The 18,712-nt window shown below is 38.2% G+C and overlaps 1 protein-coding gene across 4 annotated transcripts in view; it reads right to left on the minus strand.

Annotated features, from left to right (window-relative positions):
• HIBADH (3-hydroxyisobutyrate dehydrogenase) overlaps nt 1-18,712 on the minus strand; it is a 160,059-nt gene that overhangs the window by 68,342 nt on the left and 73,005 nt on the right. For all 4 annotated transcript variants that reach the window (XM_070424482.1, XM_070424484.1, XM_070424485.1 and 1 more), the window contains exons 5-6: nt 4,637-4,770; nt 2,970-3,046 (exon numbers count right to left, since the gene is read on the minus strand). In XM_070424482.1, the coding sequence (XP_070280583.1) occupies nt 2,970-3,046; nt 4,637-4,770 (211 nt within the window). The remainder of the gene's footprint in view (nt 1-2,969; nt 3,047-4,636; nt 4,771-18,712) is intronic.

Below are 18,712 nucleotides of genomic sequence, written 5' to 3' on the forward strand. Positions count from 1 at the left end.
CCCCGGTTGGTAATGAAAACAACTTCTATCATCACTATTGAAAATAATAATAATAATAAAAAATTCCTGGTGGAGCAAATATAAAAACAAAACAACACAACTCAACTATCAACGCTGTTGCTATACAGTGCACAGGGACAAAAACTCTAATGCAAGCAGGGCACTGCGAGGGCCATAAAACTGCATCCCAACTAGAACCCAATCAGAAGGGAGAACGGTCTAGTAAAAAAGAACCCCAAGATACACTGTATACCAATATTTTTTATAGTTCACTTTTTTATAGCATTTTAAACTTTCACTAACATCCATAAAGACTCACTGTAAAAGATCATAGAGTCAATAAGAGTTTTTAACTGTAAGATTTTATTCTTCCCTTTTCTTTGTTTTTAAAGGAAACATCAGTGTTCAGGAAAAATACTGACTTATGAGAACAAAATTAATCAGAAATGATCACTTCATAGGAATAGGTGGCTCAATTTGTAAATGTTGACATTAATGCTCTAAAAATGTTCACTTTGGAGTGAGCAGAATATAAATGTGGCTGAACCACTTTGATGCTGTACTACTTTGTGGGAATTTACTACTTGGGAATTTATGCTCGCTGATGCCAATTTTCCCTTTCACCTTGCAAAGCTCAATAAATTGTGGCCACTCTCTATACTCTATTAGAGAACAATCCTGTCATTTTAAAACCATGTCTGTAAACCATGGAGAAGAGACAACAGCAGAAGCAATCATTTTTAGGACTTTCAAATCACTGAGAATCTTTGTAAGATAAATTGATAAAATCCTAATGCTATGAAAATAAGCAATTCATTAATATAATCTGAAGTACCAGAAACATAGCTCATTGTAACAGTTCAGTAAAACTAGTGAGTTCTTTGTGTTCAAACACACACACACACACACACACACACACACACATCAGAAATAGTAATGTCTATAGAGTTTTGGAAAAAAATAAATATTTAAAAGTTCATATTTCTAAATATTGTTTTTGACATTGTGGATCAAGGCCAATGATAAGGGAAATTTTATTTATTGCTTCTGCTTTTAATATTTCTATTTGGAATTTTATCACTTTTCATTTTTTATTTGATAAACCACTCTAGTAGCTAAGTGTATACATTTCATTGCATGCATTTCATTCAATTCATTTGATTTTCATACTCTTATTTTTTTTGAGAGAGAGAGAGAGAGAAACATCAATTGGTTGCCTCCTGTACGTGCCCCAACCAGGGATTAAACCTGCAACCTGGTGTACTGGAAGATGCTCCAATAAACTGAGCCACACTGGCCAGGGCCATATTATTCTTTATTAGCTAATATTTGGAGTTGGACTTCCACAAGCACTTACCATATAAAAACTTCATTTGAGAATGGCAAATGATCATCTCATAAGAGTTCTGTTGGGAAAAGTATTTGAGAAATGCCAGAGGCTACATCACTATGCCTAAGGAACATCCCGACTCAGTGATGCTCAAGGTAAGAAGCAGAATGTTAAATAACAGGCACAGATAAAGAGGAAGTTTTCAGTATAGTATAACCTAGGTTCATCCAGGCTTTTACTTTTTACTGTGTTTTCATTTATATCTGGAAAAATGAAGATAAAATTCTAGAGATACACATGCATACTAATACTCTAATCTTACTGTCAACACCAATTAATTTTGAATGCGATTTTGGTGCCATTAATTTATATTTTCTTCCTCCATGAAATTAGTCTAGACATGTAAACAACTTACTAGTAACCAGTTTTTCAATTATGATAAGTGACCCATAGCCTAAAACCGACTACAATACAGACATAACAATGAATAACTTCCTATACACACTACCAGTTTTATTAAAGCTTTGTACAGATATGCTATGTTTACCATCTTACAGACACTCAATTTTAAAATGTAAATGGTACATGATATTGATAAACCAATTAGCGCTGATGCAAAGCAAATTCCTCTTTTATCTCAATTACAACATGACAACTTAATAGGTCAAGATAGTTTAACATCTGAGACAAGGGCAATTCAATAAAACAACAGCATCTTGATATGGTAATTAAGAGGAAATGTGAATCCATTACTATGTTTTAAAAAATATCTCAAGTACTTAGGCTCTTTTAATTGCTTTTATCAAAAGTTGTGATACGGAGCACCACTCTGATCTGTTATATGTTTGGTATGTAGTTTTGAGAAGTGTAAAAAAAAATCCGAATAAAGCATACTGCTCTTCAAGCATTTTCTAAAGTAAGAAATATGTATTTATTAAATTCATTAAATAAAAACTATAAAAATTAATTGATTAATCAAATGTAGCATTCCTAACCTCCAAAAAATTACAGGCTCAAATTAAGACATTAACCTTAAGCATTCTAAGGGATGATCATCATCGTAAGAAAAACAGAATTAAGCAAAGTATGAATGTCATTTTATTTTAATGGAAAGATATATGCTTAATTTAAAGTGACAAAACCAATGACAAGTTAAAATGAAAGATGTATGCCATCCAGTTTATCCAGGGAATAAGCAACTACAAGCCCTTATAGAGTAGATTTTGGGGACTACATTTAAAATAGATACATAAAACCAGTCATGGGGTAGCATAACACTTGAATTCACTACACATTAATGCCGTGTTTTATACAAATTTGTCCTGCACTGCCAAAGCGTGTTTAAATTTTATAGTAAAAGTGTTTCTTGCATTTTAACATAACAGGAGAAATGGAGCCTCCACATAAAAAGGATAATGTGACTTCGAATATACAGCACAATGCAGTTTATGGCTATGGCAAAGAATATTCATGCTCTCCAGGGTCCTATTGGTTGTCAAATAAGCAAAGTCTATTAAAGTTCAATAATGAAGTACTTTCAAGGTGTTCCTGGATCAACTCATTTATCTCATGAACAATTTTTTTCGACATCAGAAAAATCAAATAGGAAAGCTCATAAAAATTGTACTATTCAACAAACCTGATCCCAAGATTCATAGCTTCAGCGGTTCCAATCATACTAATAGCTAACAGCATGTTGTTGCAGATCTTTGCAGCCTGAAAAGAAATTGAGGACATAGTAAATACCTTTATGTTCAAGTTATAACTCACAGGAAGTTTTTCTTCACCCAATCCCACATGCTTCTTTCTAACAGTAAGAACATTCAACAATTGCTTCTCTCCACTGGGAAAGGAACATGGTGCTGTGTGCTTCCCTCTGAGCCTAACACACTATCCCAGAGCAGGGGCTGGGGGCCGTGGTATCTCTCCCACTAGGTAAGAACCCACAGAGCTCCTCCTGTGGGCTCAGTATGAGAAGGGATACTGATCTATGTGGCATGCCTGCTCTTAGAAGGATGGGGCTTACATTCTAATTAGGGAAATGGCAATGACGCTGAATGAGAAGGCAATGAACAAACCAAGGAAAACAAGTGGTAAATTGTACAGTAGAGGCTATAAGATAGAGACAATAGCTGTTCAAAGAAATAAGATCACTGAGGTAGGAGCAAAGAGGAAGTGGAACCTGAAGCCACTTCTCAGAAGGCCAGGCAGGATTTCATCAGCAAGAGAGAAAGGAGGAGAGCAGGGGGAAGGTAAATATGTAAGAGCATGGGATGTTATTGAGAACAGGAAGAAAACTGACTCATGTGCTTAAGTTTTAAACAATGGTGAGAAATTTGATAGCTAAGATTAGGGAAGAGCTATGAAAGCTAAGGGAGGGTAGAGAGTTAAAATTCATTTGACATGATAGGAAATAGTGATCTATTCAAAGTTTCAGAGCAGGGAAGTACTATAATGATACAAGCGTCTTGATGGAGTTGATTTCGCTTACACTGTTGGGCAGAATGGTGAACCTGGGATGTCATTAGGCTTCGAGCAATAAACGAGATGTTAGACAATGCGAGAAAGATTGGATCAGGAAATATCTGGTCTGGAATATATCTGAATGGACAAGACGGTCAACAATGAGAGCCACTGAATCAAAAATCAGTGGAACTTGGAGACTGACTAGACAAGGGCACGGAGACAACTGACATATCTAAGATAATACCACAGTCTTGAGTAAAAGCACGAGGGGACCAGTGACCAGGATGGAACATTAAGAGGAGGGAGTGTGAGTGTGTGTGTCTTGGATGAGAGGGAGATGAGCATCTTGATTTCAGAGTTCTGAATTTTCATTCGCCTCTATCTGACTAGAAAGTTGATATAACATATTTCTAAATGAAAACTATTTTGTTTTCAAGAAAAAGATTAAAATGCATAGATTACAACTACCTGACTATACTGCAAATAGTTATAGCATGTAATTTGAAAATTAGAAGGAGGATAACAACAACTCAGAAAACATGAGCACTACAAACAGAAACAGCTTTAAGAGTGATTTTGGGGGTCACTGGGATGATATGTCAAAATATAAAGGATGGAACTTTTTATCTTTTTTTTAATAAAAAAAGTTGACTAATGTCTGTTTAATTCCAACACGAATGAAGGGAATTTATTTCAAATTAATTTAAGAAAACTTGGGCCAACAAAACATACACAGATTGAACAGAGTAAGTAGGAATAAGAACATGGTCAGGAATGAGAATGAACATTAGCCAACTTTACACCATAAGCCAGGGCCATTAATATGAATGAACATGTTACCTGTCCGGTCCCAACAGCACCACAGTACACCACATTGGAGCCCATGCAGCCCAGCAACTCCTTGGCAGCAGCAAATTCCTCTTCGACTCCTCCCACCATGAACGTGAGGTTCCCAGACCGAGCAGCTCCCACACCTGAATGGTTTGGGGTAAAGCGAGAGTGAAATGAGAGACAATCCCCAAACCAAATGAAAACATCTTGCTTTCAAATTATATTTGTCAGGTATGTGCAAGACACTCTAAATTTCTCCTGGAATATTTTAATAATCAAGTATCAAGTAGGTTAATCACAAGCCAAAAGAGGCAGATTTAGTCAAACCCTCAATTCATCTTAAATATTTAGGCACGATCATGGCAGGACAGACCTAGGAATTTGAAATGTGAATTTTATCATTCCCATGCATCTCTTATGCCCCTAAGAAACCTACTCAGTAACAGAAAGTGTATGAAAAAGGTCATCTGTGCCCCAATCAGCATGGGAACAGCCAGGGGAGTTTACTGCCTGAGTCTGAAATTGGGTCTCTGGCTCACACGCTTGCTCTCCACACATTATCTACAGATGAGATCCACGAAGAGCGACCGGCTCTTTCTCCCATAAACAAAGTAGGCATTTCAGTAAGAAAATAGTTGCTTACTTAGAGTGATTACAATGATGTGCACTTTTCAATATTACTTGATTTTTCTTTTACCTCCTGCTATCTACCTTTTGGGTAATTCATTCCTAGTGATATGAACAGGAAGAAGAAATAAACTAACACTGGTTTTGCCAGTCCTTAGCATCTTTTTACAAGAGTCTGATGCATGTTCATTAAATGATAATGAGTGAAGGAACAACTTCTACTTTAGCACAGAAAATATGTCCTAGACTTACCCTAAAAGAGTGGGAAGAGGGGGTAGCAGGGGAAGGAGCTTTATTCATCCACATTTTTATTAACTGTTCAAATAAAACCAAGGGTATTATTACTGTTTTTGGTATTAGAGAAATCTTAATTCAAAGTTTTCGAGTTAGGTTTTGTTGTTCAAATCCAGGAAAGTATGAGAAGAGCTATATTAGTACAATTTTTGCCTTTACAACTTATTTTATAGTACAGCTAGGAATAAAGAAACCCTAATTGTCTGCACTATGTATCAAATCTGGCCATTAGAATAGACAGCTGCAAGTAATGGCCTACTTTTGAATTTAATTTATTCAATGAAATACATAGTTTTTATACATAAAAAGCCCAAGTGAGGAGAGCTTTATTTCATTCAAATTGTGAATATTTTGCAATTGCCAAATCAAGTAGCCTTTCTATTTTATAGGTCATGCTATTTTTAACTAATTATTAAAAGCAAAAGAAGTCAGCATTATGTTAGCCAAACAGTTTTGGAAGAGGGAGTAGCCACATGTGAAGGCCTGAGAGGCTCATACATACAGTTAAATTACATTATTTCAAAATATTTTCAGACACACTTCAGAGTTGATTATGTACAAAACCCCAATTATAACAAATGCTTTTAATTAGCTAATCTGTGTCATTTGACCATTCTGATAACATTGATGTTTAAGTGACTATCATTTTTTTAGTTTCTAATTTATTTCACCAAGATGGTAGATCGTTAATGTTTTACAATTATTCTTCTCAATGTCTATAGCCATTTTTATTTAAACCACATAACCACTCTTACTTTTAATCCTGTTGATCTGACTTAGAGAAATTAGGCAGACAATTTAAGTCAAAGCTTACAAACAAATCCAACACTATCCATCATAGGTCACTAGCTTTGTATCCAGATTACAGACTGCTAAATAGCTTCAGAGAGTCATTTATTAAAGGAAAAATTAATGCTGACAATGGTTCTCAGCTGGTTAATCTTTTGACAGGTGTACTTTCTCACTTGTTCAAACACATATTTCAAAAAGAAGAAATAAGTTACTTAAGCAAGAGAAGATCACGAAAGCAAGACTAATTCATCTTTTAATTCAGAGGTCTGTGGTATTCCTACTCTTTCTTGCTCTCAGTGTGGCGGTATAATTATTTCCGACTATCATAGCCTACATTCCAATGTAAGGGTCTAAAGTGGGTAATTCTAAAGTTCTGGCATTCATTGAGACTGAATCCTATCTTTCCATACATATTCGTCTAACCATACAATATTATCAAACCTAGTCCCACTGCAAAGGCAAAATTCAGACCTAAATGATCCTAAAATGAATGTAACCCTTTTGAGCTTAGAAAATAATATCTAGAAAGTTGGAACTCTAAAGCTGTGTAAGACATCTTATAGATTTCAGAAGACAATGTACACATTTTAATGTTTATCAATAATAAATAAATTTATTACATTGCCATGCAATTTTAAATAATTCAAGCCCACTTCCCCCAAATAGAAAAACATGGAATATACACTCAGGGAGCTGCTAAAATATTGGGAGAAGTATTTATTTTACCTTATATTCTAGTAATTGTATATACAAAATCAAAATACATCGAGTGCTTAATTCTATTACAGCATTTACAGCGCCTTATTAAAATATTTTATTTTCTTACCTGATTCCTCCATTACTCTATAAGCTCTGACAAGGTCAGCACTGGGTCTTGTTTATGTCAGCATTCCCATTAGCTACCATGGTGCATGATACATTCAATAGCCGGTTGTTTGGTAAATAAATTTCTGAACATAGTTGAAGGAGTAAAGGATCCAGAATGGAATATCTGGTTTGGGGATGTGCCCCTTGCTGGCTGTTATTATAAACAAATGACCTAACTTCTCTGAGTCTCAGTGTATAAAAAATGGGGAAAGCATTAATAACTTCTGAAAGTAGCTGTGAATATATGAACATATGTTGTAAAATACAAAATACTATTTAAATGTAAGTCCTTTATACTTCACTAGAGGCCTGGTGCACAGATTTGTGCACGGGAGGGGGGGGGGATCCCTCAGCCTGGCCTGCGCCCTCTCGCAATCTGGGACCCCTTGGGGGATGGCCGACTGCCAGTTTAGGCCCGAATGAGCAGTGCACCAAGCCGCAAGTGGCCAGGGAGGAGCCTGAGCTGGTGCTGGGCACAGCACCGCTCACACTCATCCCAATCATGCTCATCCCAGCCCGCTGAGCCTGCTGCCGGTGCCACTCAGGGGATGCTGCGGCCACTGCGCTTGCCAGCGTGAGCCCGGCTTCTGGCTGAGCAGCACTCCCACAGAGCGCACTGACCACCAGCGGGCAGCTTCTGCATTGAGCATCTGTCCTCTGGTGGTCAGTGCACGTCATATTGACCAGTCATTCCATCGTAACACTTAGGCTTTATTTTACAACTTCAGTTGGTGAGGTGGGAGTTTAATCTTTACCTATGTAATACCTGGAGTCCTTTCAAATTTGGTTATCTAAGCCGTTGTCTTCTCTAGGATAATTTTAGCCTCTCTGGCTTAATCTTAGCTGGCTGGAGGTGGAAGCAGGAGGCCAAGCTAGGAAACACGAACGTGGCCCATGGCCAGTGATGTCCCGATGACAGTGAAGTCCTCCTGGGACATCTTTCAGTGGCAGCACAGTGTATGGGAAAGTGACAAGAATGATGTCCTTGTTTGGTTTCATTCACTCAACAAAATTAACCTACTAAGAATCAAGCCCTGTTGCTTATGGATGAATAGCCTATATCCCTGCTCCTAAGAAGTTACAAACTTGTGATCCAACCACTTCTCTCCTTATCCATCACTTCCACCCTGGACTGAGCCATCACTGTCTCTCGCCAGGACTATTGTAACTGCCTCCTTCTTGGTCTCCCTCCAGCTCTTGCCTCCAATCTATTCTCCATGCAACAGCCAGAGGGATCCTTTTAAAACATAACCTAGTTTATGTTTCTTCCCTACTCTCAAGCCTCCAACGCACTCCATCTCCTCAGTATGAAATCCAAGGTCCTACAAAGCCAACCTCTCCCATCTGTTTCACACCATCTTCTTCAAGGCTTACTGCTTTCCAGCCACCCTGGCCTCCTTGCTGTTCCTGAAACAGGTCAAGGACATTCCCATCTCAAAGCCATGCACTTGCTATTCCTTTTGCCTGAAATATTTTCCCCTAGATATTCATGACTTGTTTCCTTCACTTCATTCAGGTTTCTTCTCAAAATTCATTTCTTCAGAGAGGCCTTGCCTGACCAAGTTAATAATCTAAAATGGTACCCCCCCACTCTCTACCCTCTTTTCCTGCTTTAATTTTGACAGCATTTATTACCCGCCACCTGTTTACTTAAATGTCTCTACTTAACTGTTTCTGGTCGTGTATTCCTCAATAGCTCCATGAGAGTAGTGACTCTGTTGGCTCATTCACCCCACATTCACAGTGTCTTGCACATAAGAGATGATCAGTAAATACAGTATTTGTTCAAAGAAAGGGGGAGGAGGCAGCAATGACAAAGGGAAATTATTCTTCCTGAAGCACTCCTATGTTTATGTGCCCGCAAAAAGGAGAGCTATGGAACTCATTGCATTTTTCCTTTTTGTTTGGAGTCATAAGAAGCAATAACTTTCTCTTCTATCTCTTTAGTTCCTGATTTTTTAATTTTTATTTTTCTTGTCAATGAATTCTAACTACTTCCCTGGTTTCTTCCTCTACCCCCTTCAATAAAAACTGTGATGCTACACATATTGAAAACACTCTACAGAGGCTGGGATGTGCAATGATTCTTCATGCATCCATGACTCGCCTGGGCTGTTCCCTCATATGAAATTTCCTTCCCTTCCTCTTTGCCTGGCTAATTCCTGCTTATCTTTCAAGACAACTCATGTCAACTCTGAGAAGCAGTTCATGACCATGACTCCCTTTCTCTATTCTTATAACATTCCTAGTAATAGCTCCAATAATAAAGCACTTCTAATCAATGTTTTCTTCTGGGGTGCCTCATTAAGATCCTTCTAGGCATGAGCTGTTTGATTCTTAGCACCCAGCACACAGCATTTCTCTGATAAACAGTTATTGTCTTTTTAGGAGATAGGCAGTGAAGAAATCAATGATTAATAAAAATGACCAAGAATACTAATTAAGACTAAGTAAGACAATGTTTTCTAGCTTATCATAAAAGCTCAACTTTCATTTATGGTTGCATAATCACGCACAAGCATAAGTGCACATGTATAAAGACATTATCATGAAGACATAAAATGAAGAACATCTGATCTGAGTTAACAGGCCTGGAGTGAAGGTCACACCACTTGGACAAGTTACAATACCTTTCAATCTAAATTCCTCTACCTGAACATGGTGATAAAAACATTGGCCACACTTACTTTGAAGCTCAAATGAAAGCATGCATTGAAAAGATATTTTACAGTTATCATCCAAATGTTATGAAAAATTAAACAGAGCAAGTAAATCTACTTGGCTTGAACATGTCAAAATCTCTGGCCTAACAGTAGCAAAGAACTGGAATCTGGAATTCAGTCTTACTGAGAAGTGGAACCAAGAGTTGTGACAGAAAAACTATTCTGCAAGAGTTGCTAACTTAGAATAACCCGTAGAACTCAAAATAGGACATCACTTTCAATTCTATGGCTACTGGAAAGAGGCCTTCAAATCCAAAGAGGGAAGAGAGATAGGAATCTAAAACGTACATTAGCCAAAACCGGTTTGGCTCAGTGGATAGAGCGTCAGCCTTCGGACTGAAGGGTCCCGGGTTCGATTCCGGTCAAGGGCATGTACTTGGGTTGCGGGCACATCCCCAGTGGGAGCTGTGCAGGAGGCAGCTGATTGATGTTTCTCTCTCATCGATGTTTCTAACTCTCTATTTCTCTCCCTTCCTCTCTGTAAAAAATCAATAAAAATATATTTAAATAATTAAATAAATAAATAAAACGTACATTAAATGATATGCTGACACATGCCAGCGTGGAAATGAGGATGCCCACTTCCCCAGCCAGCGTGGAAAGGAGGACCACCACGCCCCTACCCAGTCCAGAGTCAAGGACACCCAACTCCAGCTCAGTCCACACTAGTATGGCCCTGGGGGCTCCCCCACCACCCACAGCCGCAGCAGCACCAGCAGCGGTGGTGAGACCCCAGCCTCCTCCTCTGGCCACAGGCAGATGGTAGGTAGGAGGATCTTCAGTTTTTTTCTTAAGATTCATGTCTTGGAGGCTATCTACTAACAGGCAGCATCTCAAAAGGACAAGAGTCAAGCCAATATAATTTTTTAAGATTGTGGATGGCTAGAGGCTGGACACAAACAGCTGCAGGTGAGAGCGGTGCCAGACATACACGCCGTGTGTGCAAGGTGAGAGGACTTGGTCCAGCGACCACGGAGGTGTGCAAACTGCCGAGTTCTCTGCAGGGGAGGGTATCTGACATCTCCATGGCCTTCAGAAGTGTCTGATCCAAAATATCTCCTGAGCTGGGAGGACAGCCTGGAGTGCCCTGGTGGTCAAGAGGAGAGGCTGCCCTTGATGAGGGTCCACCCCTCAGCCCCACCTGAATGAAACTTCAGAGACTAGACTATTTTTCCTGGGGCCCTTCTCCCTCCCCTGCTCTCCTTTGCTCCCATATTTGTGGGAGCTATTAAAATACTTGGTTCTCGCAAATTTTGTAATAAACTGGAAACTCCAGAAAAAAACTAGATATGTCTTTAATACTGTAAAAATCTTGCCGCCAAAGCACTCTCATTGATATATAGCAAAACGTAGTAAATCACTTAATTTACTCAAAAGAACTTAAATGTTTTAAGCAGTCTGCCATCAAAAGAGACCAAGAAGGGGACCAATGGGACTGGGATTGCAATGTGAGCCGTCTTTAAAATGCAATTGTTCTAATCATTTTCTACAGATGCAGCCTCACAAGGGGCTGCTGTCACAGGGACCATTTACGACTTGTTATGGTGTCTCTATTGTTTACCAGCGACATTCGCTGAAAAAGGCGACAGCTGGGACAGAAAGCTGCTACTCAACGAACAATATAATCCCGTGAAAGTAATCAACAAATTTAAGGGTGTTAATTAACTTTACACTTTATCATGTTCAATTAGTTGTCCTTTCTAGAAAAGATTGCCGTGCACAATCAGTTTAGAGCGTGCCATGTTTGATTTGTAAGTGATCACTGTTTCTGTTTCAGAGTCCATGTCAGATGTTCTCCTGGGTTTTGGTGACACAGATGAATGGCTCTGCACATGTTAGGGGGTGATCTGGTTTAACATAAGCCAACATAACATAACCCCTTGTTAACACTATCTCTGTATTACCCAAGCTGGAAACGGAAGAGCAAAAACTCAGTACTATTCTGGAGTCAGATAAACAAAGTTTAGTTTGTTTTCCTGAAATAAACAAAGACACAAATACATGGAGAATTAAGCAATTTTTCATCATTATTTTTCAAAATAGGACTTGTCTTTCAGGGGCATGTTTGGGATCATTTCCTCCCAGCAAGATCTCAAAGCTCTGCTACATTATGCAGAGAGCACCACCGTATCCTCAGACTTTGCATAATGCACAGCTTTCTCCATGGCAGGTGAACAAATGCTAGGGATGTGCTGTTAAGTACTGGCTGGTGTTAAATTCTAGAATGTGACTTTTAAATCCAGAATCTGTATTGTATAAGAGTGGAAAACCTGCAGGGAAGTATATTAATCTATGAATGCAATGCGCCTTTTCGTTTACCTTTAGTGCACCTGTTCCTACTTGCTAATAAGACAAGGAAAAGCTCATGATGGAGTGACACTATATTCAGTATTGCATTTTAATGAAAGTCACTACAGTTCCTCTGAACTGATAGAGCTTTGCATCAAAATATTTCCTAAGTCATTGATGAGGTAAACAAAACCCAAAACTAAGGTTTGGCAGGAGATGTCTATCTTTAAGCAAACAAAAGCAAGGGACATGCATCTATCTCTTAAAACACACCTAAATACATACAATTATGAAACATCTTCACAAAGCTAAACCTTGCTCTTCTACACTAGCTGTGTCCTTCACAATACAAATTACACACATATAAATAAGCTACAGCTGGTTAGCTAGTGATGGCAGACACAAGGACAAGCTGAACTACTTCAAAATAGAAAAGTTGTTAATGCTGAAAGCTAATAATGTCCTAAGTTAAATATTAAAGAAGGAAATTATAGGCTATATCTGAAACAGCTGAAACCACAATACAGCATAGCAGAAAACATCCGTTTTCTGCAGAAGATCTGCAGGGAGAAGGGAAGCGGTCGATAGATCCTTAAATTGGAAGCAATAGCCGTTCTTCTATCCCAAGTTGGCAGCTGCTCCATTTGCAGACCTGGTTCATTATTTACCCATAATGACCATCAAGCTGCAGTCAAAGTCAGATCACAACAACTGTCAGCAGCTCTTTTAATTAGCCTTGTTTGAATTCAGATAAATATCACAATAGACCTGCTTATGCTGAAAGAGCAACAGAATGTTCCGCCTGGCGCTGGGCTGGCTTGAGCAGGAAGGACCAGCGCAGTACGGAGGCCGTCAGACAGAAACGCAGAGTGGGGTTTTGCAAGGGTGGGTGGGGGCAAATCAGAGAATGAATTGGTTTGCTTTTCATTTATTTTGAAAATCGGTTGAAAATGAATTCTCTGACATTCACCCCAATTCTAGATGGTGGATAACACTGGATTGCAATGAAGCACGAGGCTCCTGAAAGCTAAGTATCTGCAGTCCAAGGGAAAAGTTAACTTAATGCCTGTGGAGAATGTAATTTTCAAAACTCCCATCTTGTAGATAATGTATCTTCTAGCTTTAAAAATCACTCTTAATAGCCAAATAAGAAATCTTGCATTCAATAGCTTACAACTTAAATGTCCTTCTATTTTACTTTTTTTTAGAAGTTGCATTATTTTCTACCTTTTTCTGTGACAGGAATCAGATATGTACCTACACATTTTCTATACATTCCTTGCCTTCAGAATTAACAATCACAAGGTAAAACAAGGCTAATAACTCAATTCTGAGCAATCCAATTACTGCCATATTTCACCCCACTCTGGGAGTCCCCCCCCCCCCTCCAGTTTGCCTGAAAGAAAAACAAGTGTTATTCAAATCTATCTTATTATTTTGTTGTTTGAGCACTGACGGCTGAAGAGAGGTATACTGAAGTATCCTACTATGATGGTGGAACTTTTATCAAGTTTTCCTGTGGTTCCACACTTGTTTGCTTTTTTCTTTTTGGTAATTTTTTAAAATATATTTTTATTGATTTCAGAGAGAAAGGGAGAGGGAGATAGAAACATCAATGATGAGAGAGAATCACTGATTGGCTGCCTCCTGCACACCCCCCACTGGGAATTCAGCCTGCAACCTGGGCATGTGCCCTGACCAGGAATAGAACCGTGACCTCCTGGTTCATAGGTCGACGCTCAACCACTGAGCCACGCGGGACAGGCTTTTTTGGGGGTAATTTTATTAGGTACAGTACATGATGTTTTTAGAGCATGTCTGCTGAAGTTTTCCTTTAGATGATAATGTCTCTATTTCACTTCCACTCATGAAAGATACTTGCCATATATAGAATTCTGGTTTCAGCACTCTGGATATGTTGTTCCACTGCCTTCTGGGCACTTCCTGGCTTCTCTAGAATCTTTCAAAACACTGTTCCCCTGTAATGTATCATTTTTCTCTGGCTGCTTTCAAGATTTCTTTCTTTTTCTCTGGTTTTCAGTAGTGTGATCATGATGGATCTGGGCATGGATTTCTTTGAGTTTCTCTTGCTTCTGGCTGAGCTTGTTGTATTTGTAAGTTTGTCCTTTGTCAAAATAGGGTAGCTTTCACAGTCATGTTTTCTTCAAGTATTTTTTTTCTGCACCTCACTCTCTCAGCTCCTTTTAGAAGTCTAATGGCACAAATGTTAGACCTTTTGATATTATCTCACAGGATCCTGGGGCTTTGTGCATCCCCCCCCCCCCCAAGTCTTTGTTCTCTCTTTTGTTCAGAATAGATATGCCACTTCTATCTTCATAATTGATTTCAGAAAGGAAGGGAATGGGATAGATAGAGACATCAATGAGAAATCACTAGTCGGCTGCCTCCTGCACACCCCCCACTGGGGATCAAACCTGAAACCCTGACCAGGAATCAAACCATGACTTCCTGGTTCATAGGTTGGTGCTCAACCACTGAGCCACACAGGTTGAGCACCACTTCTATCTTCTTTTTCACGTACTCTATCCTTTGTAAGATCCATTCTGCTTTTGAACAAATTCAATAATTTTTTTAAAAAAATTTCTGGGTACTGTATTTTTTAGTTATAAAATTTCAATTTGGTTCTTTTTTATAGCTCTATTCTGTTACTTCTTGGAACATGGTTGTAATAGCTGTTTTTAAAGTCACTGCCTGATATGAAACATCTGCGTAATCTCAGGGTTGGCATCTTGACTGTCATTTCACTTGAGAATTTATCAGACTTTCCTGGATCTTTCTATGTCAAGTAATTTTTCATCATACCATAGACATCTGGAATATTGCATGTTATGAGACTCTGGGTCTTATTCAAATTCTATGAAGAATTTTATGTTTTGCTTTTTGTCCATTTGCTTGTTTTACCAGGCAATCAACCTGGTTATGGTCAAGCTACAAATCGCAACCTGCCTTCTGGGTGCTATGGGTCCAAAGTCAGTTCAGTTATGAAGTATTTGAATCTGTCCTACATGTGCATCAGCCAGGGGCCAGTCTGACACGTGGGAGGCTATCTACCCCATAGTTAAGTTCTTAAGTCTTTTGGGGGGATGCTGTATGGCTCTGGGGTGGTCCCCAAAGTACGTGTACCATTATGGGACCCCTTTCGTGAGTTCTCGGTGAACCCCAACACTCCAGTACCCCCACACTTCCAATCTTCTCCTCCTGATCCTCTAGCTATAAAGTCCTGCAGTTTCTGTAGTAGGTTAGTCTCTGAGGCCAAGGAGCAGAAGAATAAAGATAATAAAAGCATCAGAGATTCCTCCACACTTGGACCATATTCCTCTGGTCAGAGAGAAGGATTCTCTTCCCTCAAAATTTTAAGTGTCTGCACAGCCACCACTGCCACCACAGGAGTAAGGCTTGTCTTGTGGCAGAGTTGGGAGGAAAAAAGAGTATTTATCCCCCACTCTTTTTGTCTCATAGGCCCCTCCTTTCCGCCCCTTGGCCTAGAAAGCTCCCCTCTTAAAACTCCCCCCTCTCCCACTCATGCACAGTTCCAGAATTCATGTTGCCTTTGAAGCCAAGCTGGGAGATACAAAGAGGGGAAGAGGGCTTCAGGAAATTGCTGGCAGAGCTTTTACACCTCAGCTTCTGTTTTCCTTTTCCAATCTATTATCATTTACTTTTCAGAGTCCTCAAATAGCTGTTCTGTCCAAGGTTTTTTGTTACATTCATTAGGAGAAAAGGGCAAAGTGTTCTCACTCCATCTTAACCAGAACAGGAACCTACCCATCATTCTTGAAGAAAAGTTTTGCTGAATGAAAATTCTAAGTTGACAAGTTATCTGTCAGTTCTTTGTCCATATTATTCCACTGTCTTCTGGCTTCCATTGTTGCTCTTAAGAAGTCTGCAATTTACACAAAAGACTACATATTGTATGAATCCTACATACATATTTACTTTTATTGTTACGTGAGAGTCTAGATTAGACAAAACAATAATAATATAAAGTAAATCAGTTATTACCTTGAGCTGGGGGAAGGGAGTGACTACAAAGGGGCATGAGGGAACTTTCTTGGGTGATGAAAATATTCTATATTTAATTATGATGTTTATGATACAATTGTCCAAACTCATTTCTAAACTTAAAATGAGTGAACTGAACACAAATTATACCGCAATAATTCTGAAGGGCAGGAGGAAGACTGGTATCTGTCTGTTGTTCTTTTGTAGGTAATCTGTCTTTTCTTTCTAGTTGTTTTAAATATTTCTCTCCTTATTGGGATTTTCCAATTTTACCACAAGTACATAGTAAGATTTCTTTTTCTTTAACTACTATTTGGTGTACCTTGTACTTCCTGTTTCTGTGGGTTTATGTCTATCCTAGAAAATTCTCAGACATTATCATACTGACCATTTCCCACAATTTCACTTGGAACTCCAATCAGATGCATGTTTTGACTTTTTTCTTTCTAGCCATGTACACATGTCTCTCAACCTTTCTTTCATATTGTCCATCTCCAAGTCTTTCTGTACTACATTGGATTATTTCTCTAGATCTCTCTTCCTATTTACTAATTCTCTCTTCAGTGCCCAAAGGCCATTTAACTCATCTATTGATTTTTAAATTTCAATGATTTTCTACCTAATTTGATAGTCCCTTGTTCCTTTATATTCAATTCTATCTTTCATTTCTTTAAATGTTTTATATATAGTCAGTTTACATTCTGTTTTGGAAATTTTAGTATCTGTAGTTCTTAGGAATTAAATTTGTTCCTATTGACTCTTGGTCTAATGACTTGTTGTATGTGTCTGAATTTTTTTTTTGGAGCTCATATTTACTGTGATTAATATTTGTGAATTTTGCCAGTTTGGGTTGAGGATGATTTTCTCCAGAGATAATTTTTATTCATTCTGTGGGTGACAGGCCTTACCAACTCAGAAGATCTTAATTTTATTAGTTGGATATTTTTCCAATTGGGTGAGCTAAATTTGAACTCTATACCCGTGGGATCACACCTACTGTTTCAAAGATTCAGGGGAAACTATTTTATTTCCCAACCTATAACCAGCACAGTCAGATTTCCTAATTAGTTTCTTTCACTAGCAGGCAGATTATCCACAGGCCACCCTTTTCCCTGGGGAAATGGCCTCTAGTTATTTTGGTTTTGGGGGGGAAGAGCAATGGGAAGCAGAGGTCAGATTTCTCACTTTGTGTGAACACAGGGCCTAGCTTTCCATTACCCCCATGATTTTTCACCTATAAATATTAATCTCCTAAGCCCCTGGTTCCTGAAATTAACATGTGCCCTCCAGGTAGCCAAAGCTTCTAAAGCAGCGGTTCTCAACCTGTGGGTTGCGACCCCTTTGGGGGTCGAACAACCCTTTCACAGGGGTCGCCTAAGACCATCAGAAAACACATTTATAATTACATATTGTTTTTGTGATTAATCACTATGCTTTAATTATGTTCAATTTGTAACTATGAAAATACATCCTGCATATCAAATATTTACATTACAATTCATAACAGTAGCAAAATTACAGTTATAAAGTAATTTTATGATTGGGGGTCACCACAACATGAGGAACTGTATTAAAGGGTTGCGGTATTAGGAAGGTTGAGAACCACTGTTCTAAAGGATTTAGCACTCTAATTTCGGGTTACTAGTCAACTATTTGGTCACTGAGAATTTCCCTTATTTTTTTAGGAATTTGATATGCATTAAAAATATGGGTTGTTGTTGTTTTGTTAATTTATTCAACACCTGGGTGTTGTATGATAGCATAGTATTTTAATCCACCATACTGCCAGAAGCAGTAGATATCTATGTAAAGAAACAAAATGGGTCCTTAAATGTCAAAGGAAAGGTAGATTTTCATCTTATTTTTATACCAGGATATCCTTAACTCTTTTCTGATTATAAAACAGGTTTCACCTTTACCATTAGTACCTGTATTACACTAAAAATTTACAACAGAATATTGCTTTTATGGCATCTAATTTCACAAGTGAAATTAAGAAATTTCATCCAACTAGTGAATCAAGTTTATGAATATTTTCCATGAAAGTAATCTAAAATGAAACATTAGGTGCTTGAATCTCTAGATCACTTTAGTTTTGTGCTTTTCTATTTGTTTTATACATCTCATTCAAAATACTCTACATAAACTAAATATTTACTGAATATTTTCTATATACAAGGAATCTACTCTTGTCTCTTCAGGGTATACAAAAATAATTAAGACCAAATTCTTGCTCAAATTAAGTTTTGTGATCTTGACAAGAGTTACTATATTATAAAATTAACTTTAATACAAAGAAAATCAATTGCCGTTAAAATACTCAAAATTCAAAAGAGGGAAACATCACATTCCTTTGTGATGGAAAAGTAGGAGAGCCTTCACTAAAAAGATCACATCAATATGGGCCAGGAAAGATTATTAAGATTATGACATGCTGGCAGGAAATTATTTGGAGCAGAGAGAGAAATTC

The sequence above is a fragment of the Myotis yumanensis genome, unplaced genomic scaffold (assembly GCF_028538775.1).
Source record: "Myotis yumanensis isolate MYYU_CA2020_CCGP unplaced genomic scaffold, mMyoYum1.0.hap1 SCAF_9, whole genome shotgun sequence".
In the NCBI taxonomy this organism is placed as follows: Eukaryota; Metazoa; Chordata; class Mammalia; order Chiroptera; family Vespertilionidae; genus Myotis; species Myotis yumanensis.